The 7,104-nt window shown below is 51.6% G+C and overlaps 1 protein-coding gene across 4 annotated transcripts in view; it reads left to right on the forward strand.

Annotated features, from left to right (window-relative positions):
- Window positions 1–5,931, forward strand: part of CYTH1 (cytohesin 1) — a 79,868-nt gene extending 73,937 nt beyond the window's left edge. For all 4 annotated transcript variants that reach the window (XM_070773974.1, XM_070773973.1, XM_019981535.2 and 1 more), the window contains 3 exons: window positions 1,073–1,144; window positions 2,032–2,186; window positions 4,059–5,931. In XM_070773974.1, the coding sequence (XP_070630075.1) occupies window positions 1,073–1,144; window positions 2,032–2,186; window positions 4,059–4,137 (306 nt within the window). In that variant the 3' untranslated portion in view covers window positions 4,138–5,931. The remainder of the gene's footprint in view (window positions 1–1,072; window positions 1,145–2,031; window positions 2,187–4,058) is intronic.
- Window positions 5,932–7,104: the final 1,173 nt, after the last annotated feature.

Genomic DNA, 7,104 nt, shown 5'->3' on the forward strand with positions numbered 1-7,104 from the left:
CTCCAAGCTCCCAATGCAGGGGGCCTGGGTTCAGTCCCTGGTCAGGGAACTAGATCCCACATGCTGCAACTAAGAATTCACATGCCACAACTAAAGATCCATCGTGCCGCAACTAAGATCTGGTGCAGCCAAATAAAATATGGGGCGGGGGAGAAAGCTAACAGGTGCAGAGGACAGGTGAGAATCTCCCAGTGCCAGAACACTAGGAACTGCAGATGCAAAGACAGGTCATGAGATTATTGCCCTGAAAAGGAGAAAGAAACCTGAGTCTGCAGATCAAAGGGGTGCACATGGTATTTTAGGAACATTTGCTCTAGGAAGTGTGGCATGGCCCAGTTAAACTGTTGACCTTGGAACACAGTCTTTGGCCATTATTGTCTGGATGTTTGAGAGAGGAGGTGAAGGCTGCTGGTCAAGTGCCGGCAGGTGTGGGAGTGGCCTTGGCTGAGATGGGAAGCCCTGGAGGAGGGCTAGTCGGGGTGAGGGGACGCGGGGCTCTGTTCTGGACAGGAGTCTAGGTGCCTTTTTTGGTCCAAGTGGAGTTGTCAGGCAGGCAGTGTCTCTTTGAGGATCCTACAGCCTGGAGCAGGAAGACGGCACCGGAGGTAATGATAAGGCAGTGACACATGATACAGCTGTAGTCCAGATGTTGGGGGCACAGAACAGGGGCACCCAGGGCCAGACTAGGGCTTCCTAGCTTTGCTGACACTAGAACTGAGGCTTGAGAGATGAGTTAGGCAAAGAAGCAAGAAGTTTTTGTGTGAAAGGGACTTACATGTTCCCCACTGGAAGACCACACACAGCTCTTGTCACACTCATTCTTTCAGAGCGTCTGCGGAAGCACCTCTTCCAAAGGCCTCTCGGTTGTAGGGGTTCATCTGTGATATGTTGACAACACCCACACGTTTCTTGACCCTATTCTTGTTTTAGAACATAGGGTGTGGGCTCTAGAGCTGATTTGTAGGCTTCAGATCATAGAGAGGTGCAGGAGCCGGGCTGGGCCACTGTGTCAAGGTAACAGAACGGGTGTTCGGAAGCCGAGCAGTGAGGTCTCTCTCCATCTCTTGTGCAGGATAAGGAGCCCCGGGGAATTATTCCACTAGAGAACCTGAGCATCCGGGAGGTGGAAGACTCCAAAAAACCAGTGAGTATTTTTGATGAGCTGCTTCGGGGGGACAGAAGAGATGGGCGTAGCAGCTGTTCAACACAAGATGAAGTCACAGAGGTTTGCCATTGACCTTGGGCAACACGGTTGGGGCTGCGCAGGTCCCCTTACAAGCAGACTGTTCTCAGTGGTAACTGCTGCAGTAGAGCACTGTCTGTGTTGGGCCGAGTCCTTGGAAGCTGAGCCTCTGCTGCATAGACGGAGGCCACCTGTCAGTCAGACGTGGTCTCTTAAAGTGCAGAAGGTCGGTGCTCACCCCCGTCTTACTCAAGGGCCAAGGACTTCAAAAAACTCCAAAAGTACTCATTTAATTTAGCCTAACTTTTAAAATTATCTTTACAGGTAAGGCCAAGGTGAAAGAAACTGAATGATGTCTTTCATTCTGTCCATCTGCTTTAGTGTCGCTTTCTAACTATCACACGACGTATAGGATTAGCCTGCCTTAAAAGGCTTCAGCAAGCTCTCGTGATTGGGCCACTTATTTTATGATCTTCAGATGGCTTATAAATATTTTTCCTTTGTTTTGGATTATTGTATTGCTGATGTGGCTGTAAAAGGCATTCGGTTACCTGCAGTTATCTCCATATTTTCTATACCTTAGGAGTAGAGCTAATGTGTATCTGCTTGGTATCTTTGCTAGTAAGACCTATTTATATACAATGTATGTTCTCCAGGATTCCGCTTTTAGGTTACTCTTTTCCAAAGGAAATGTATGTTTCCTATATTTTATGAAAGTCAGAATAAAGAAATTAACTTTTTTTTTTTTTTTAATAAAAATTTCCTTTTGGGAAAATAACTTTTTTTTTTTTCTTGGTCAGCAGCTTTCTTAGATCTTTATCGCTCGCTCTCTCTCTCTTAATTCTCAGAACTGCTTTGAACTTTACATCCCCGACAATAAAGACCAAGTGATTAAGGCCTGTAAGACAGAGGCTGATGGGCGCGTGGTTGAGGGGAACCACACGGTCTACCGTATCTCGGCCCCAACGCCCGAGGAGAAGGAGGACTGGATCAAGTGCATCAAGTAGGTGACATATGACAGCTTGGACCTCGTGTCTCAGTCACGCCCCAGCTGTCTGTGTGCTGCCTGCCCCACCTCAGCACCTCTTGTGCTGAATCCATAGTGGGTAGTTTGACTGTGATTCCCAGGTGACTTTTCACTGGGTCCCTGGATTCTTGACCCTTGGACATTTTTAAGAGAGTACCTCACATATTGGTTTCCCAAGAGCAGCTCCTGGTCCCACGGAGGGGACTGGTGAGCAGGCTTACAGGCACAGACGCCACTGGCTGGACTGGCCTTCTCATGTCTTTGGAAGCAGGTCTCATCTTCATGGTGACAGCTCAGTGGAAATTGTAATGATTCCCTTTTATAATTCCTTAATCCTGCAAGACACTGTTGTCCCATTTACAGATGGGCAAACTGAGGCCTATTGAGGATAAATGGTGAACGCTTGTCGAAGTCATGTGGCAGTGATCCAGGGTCATAAAGCAGAGCCCCACACTCCCCACTGAGCTGTGAAAAAGAGAAGCTCTGGGAGAAGGCCGGTGTAAACAGATCCTCGGATCCAGGGCTCTTCCTGGTCCCTGCTCCGACTGGATCACAGGGGCGGTATCCTGCTGCAGGCTCTCTTCTCCACTCCCCCTGGGGCTTCTGCAAACCCTGTCCCCTCCACCGTCATGCCCACTGCCCATCACCATGCTTGTCTCCGTGGCTCTTCTCCTGGGAGCACGTCCTCAGTCTCGCCACTGATGCTGCGTTCATCAGGCGTGACCCAGCCGTCTCCCGGGTGTCGCCGGGACCAGAGTGAGGATGGCCACGGGAGCACACCTAGGTGTGCAGCTGGGCGGGGCTTCCAGACCTGAGCATGTCACGTGTCCTGAGCCCCTCACATGGGCCGGAGCTGTCCCGTGGCGTCCCTGGGGCTTGGCCCACCCAGGAAGCCGAGGTGGACTCCTCGCCCTGACGCCCCGAAGACAGAAGCAGGATTCCCTCCTGACCTCTCCACGTGGTCAGACACCCGCATGGCAGAGTCCCTCGGGATGTGTCCCGGCCCTGTCCAGGTCCTGCCTCCCATGCACATGTCCTCTCTGTGAACAGGGCCTGGTCAGCTTGCAGGAGCCACTGTACACCTGGTCAAGTGCAGAGTCTGCAGTCACATGGGCTTGTGACAAGCCTGGAAACTGTTGGCACTTGGAATACCACTTCTCTGGAAAAGCAAATGAAAGTTCAAATTGTGGTTCACAGCTTGCTTGAAAGTAGAGAATGACCGGTATAAAGGGGCAGCAGGGGGCCGTGGCCTGCTGTCACCACCTGTGCAGGTGTCTCTGGGGCCAGTGTGGGGGCTGCCTGGGCTCTCTCCCCACCGGACTGTAGATGCCAGGCAGGCCGCTGGCCGCTGCTCAGGCCCCTGCTGCCCAGTGACGGGTCTTGGCTGTTGAGCCGGTGCACTTGGGGACTCAGAAGTTGCTCAGTACAGACTGCAGCTGCCAACCAGATGCACCACATGCCAAGTGACACACAGGGTTGTGTGGCAGTCACTGCTCCAACAGATGCCACTGTCATCACAGAACTGAAGCATCGCGATTGTTTGCCTGAGTCAGAGCACAGCTGTGAGGTGAAGAGGACTCCTGAACTTAAATTGATTACTTGGTTGAAACAGGCAACAAGCGCCCCACAGTTACCTTGTTACTTGTACCTCATCTCCCTCAAGACTTGTCTTTTGCGCCATGTGTGGGTCCAGTGAAGGCTGATGCCACGACGTGGCCTTTACAGGGACGGTCAGGCAGCTGAGGGGAGTGTATGGGCGCGGCTGCCACTAGGAAGCCCGGGCCTGGGGTTGTATCTCCTTTCCTGTTCCTCGGTCCCCGCTGATTTCTCTCCTTTTCTGTGCTGCAGGGCGGCCATCAGCAGGGACCCTTTCTACGAGATGCTGGCCGCGCGGAAGAAGAAAGTGTCCTCCACGAAAAGACACTGAGTCTGCACAGCCAGCGGGGCCCGCATGCCCAGCGAGTGCTTCCCAGCCAGTGAGGCCCAGGGTGGCCACCGAGCCTCCGAGAGTGGGAGCGTCTGGCCAGGCGTCACCCTGAATTCCTAGAGACTAGCTTCAGCTTTTGCTAATTTTTTTAAGTGGGAGAAGGGTAGGTGGTCACCCCTGAGGAAGGGGGCCTGACGCCTTCACACTTGGGTTTTGAGCCTTTCTCTCTAAAAAAGAACAGAGCTCCTGTCGGCCAGGCCACCCCCCGCAGGTCTCCGCTCAGCAGGTCTGAGAGCAGAGCTCAGAGCCGACCGTTTACCTCTCGGTTATTCCCTGGGAAGAAGCCTCAACCCTGCACCATAAATACGTGTATCTGTATCTTATTATATGTTAAGGAAAAAGGGGGAATGGAAGAGAAGCCACATACTATAAAGATATATTTTTGTTTTTTAAAGAAAGAGAGAAAGTAGAGCTGTCCAGATGCGTTCTGTCCCATGTGCTTCAGGAATCATCTCCCTGGAGAAGTTCTCTGGACCGCTGCTGCAGGTGTCAGCCCAGGGCAAGGGCTGGGCAGACCGCCTCCCCGTGCTCGTGGGGGCTTGGCTGGGTGGGAGAGGGGGTGGCGAGAGGGTGGAGGGGGCCACGCGTCGAGGACAGCCTCGGGGTCTGCAGGGCAGCGCCAGCCACTCCAGTCAGTGCTTGTGCTTCCTGGTGCCTGGGGAGCACTGCGGGGAGAAGGGAGTCCGCCTGCCGCCTGCACTCTTCTTTCTCTTTCAGGATTCATTCTTGTCGGGCTTTAAAATAGAAAGTCAGCATCTTTCCTTGAGCTACATACCTAATAACCAAAACTGTGAGGAAGGCAGTCCCATCAGAGGTTCTGGGATGACCTGTTTCTTATTTGGTTTTTCTTCCTTCTGCCCCTACACTCCATTCCTCGTTTTAGAGGAAGGAGCAGGTCTGACCTGATCACCCGAGGGCTTCAGCCTTCTCTGCCTCAGAACTGGCCCTCACCTGGACCACGCTGTGGCTTTAGTGGTGGCCCTCGGAGGGGAGCGGGCCTTCACCTGCGTGGCAGGGCCAGGGCAGGGGGATCCAGGGGGTGAGGGCTCGGCCCCCACTCCTGACGTGTGGCCGGAAGGAGCCGCCGCCACTGCTCTCCTGCTGTTCTCTCAGGGACTCTCGTCCGGGCCCGGCACCCAGTCCAGGCAGAGCAAGGCCGGCCGGGCCATTGTCACCAGACCCCTCCCAGGCTGTGTGACCCCGGCTCCTCTGACTCCTTCCAGGCAGGCTCGCATCTCTGGAAATAGCTTTGGTAAAGGGGAGTGGGGGGCTTTCTGGGCCCACCTTTGTGTAGGTCCTCCCTGGAGTGGCTTCAGGCGTTTTAATGCTGGAGCTTGTGGAGGTGACAGAAGAGGGTCCAGGCTGGTAACCTGACCTTTCTGGGTTTGAGAGCCGGGGCAGGGCCAGCTGGGATCCAGGGAGTCTGGGCCGGTGCTGGAGCCCCTCTGGTGATCTGAGTCCTTGGCCCGGGTTCTCGTGAATATTACAGACAGAGAGGCACCTGGATCAGTATTAGTCTATTTATCAGAGGTGTAAATAATCCATGTATAGTTTTTCTCCTTTTAGATTATTTTGTATTTGTTTTAAAAAAAAGTTTTGTCAAATATAAAGAAATGACTGAAAGTTGTTGACAGGGTTTTTAAAAAATTATTATTACAATTTCTTTTTGTTTGTTTTTTGCATTGTAAACTAGCGCCAAGGAACTGCAGCAAATAAACTCCAAACCTGCCCAAACCACTCTGTCACCTGTGGCATTGCTTCGTGCCCGGCTGGGCCCTGAGGAGGAAGCTTTTGCTTGTCAGGTGTGCTCATGAGGGTGGGTGTGTCGCCTGAACCTCACACAGGCCAAGTCCAGTGACAATAAAGACCAGAAGTGGGGAGGATGGAGCTGTCTTCCGTAAAAGAAAGCAGAGCAAGAAAGATGAGTAGCCTAGTGATTTCCCCCCTTTTTTGGAAGAAGAAACAAATGTCAGACATTGACTTTATTTTCTTTTATTAACTTTTATTGATTATAATTGCTTTATAATGTTGTGTCAGTTTCTGCTGTCCAACAAAGTGAATCAAAGTGAATCAACAAAGTGTACCACTTCGTTTTTAGATTTCCTTCCCACTTAGGTAACCACAGAACATTGAGTAGAGTTCCCTGTGCTATGCAGTCGGTTCTCATTAGTTATTTGTTTCATATATCAGATCAGATCAGATCAGTCACTCAGTCGTGTCCAACTCTTTGCGACCCTGTGAATCACAGCACGCCAGGCCTCCCTGTCCATCACCAACTCCCGGAGTTCACTCAGACTCACGTCTATCGAGTCAGTGATGCCATCCAGTCTTCTCATCCTGTGTCGTCCCCTTCTCCTCTTGCCCCCAATCCCTCCCAGCATCAGAGTCTTTTCCAATGAGTCAACTCTTTGCATGAGGTGGCCAAAGTACTGGAGTTTCAGCTTTAGCATCATTCCTTCCAAAGAAATCCCAGGGCTGATCTCCTTCAGAATGGGCTGGTTGGATCTCGTTGCAGTCCAAGGGACTCTCAAGAGTCTTCTCCAACACCACAGTTCAAAAGTATCAATTCTTTGGCGCTCAGCCTTCTTCACAGTCCAACTCTCACATCCATACATGACCACTGGAAAAACCATAGCCTTGACTAGACGAACCTTTGTTGGCAAAGTAATGTCTCTGCTTTTCAACATGCTATCTAGGTTGGTCATAACTTTTCTTCCAAGGAGTAAGCATCTTTTAATTTCATGGCTGCAGTCACCATCTGCAGTGATTTTGGAGCCCCAAAAAATAAACTCTGACGCTGTTTCCACTGTTTCCCCATCTATTTCCCAGGAAGTGATGGGACCGGATGCCATGATCTTCGTTTTCTGAATGTTGAGCTTTAAGCCAAGTTTTTCACTCTCCACTTTC

Source organism: Bos indicus, chromosome 19 (genome assembly GCF_029378745.1).
Source record: "Bos indicus isolate NIAB-ARS_2022 breed Sahiwal x Tharparkar chromosome 19, NIAB-ARS_B.indTharparkar_mat_pri_1.0, whole genome shotgun sequence".
Classification (NCBI taxonomy): Eukaryota; Metazoa; Chordata; class Mammalia; order Artiodactyla; family Bovidae; genus Bos; species Bos indicus.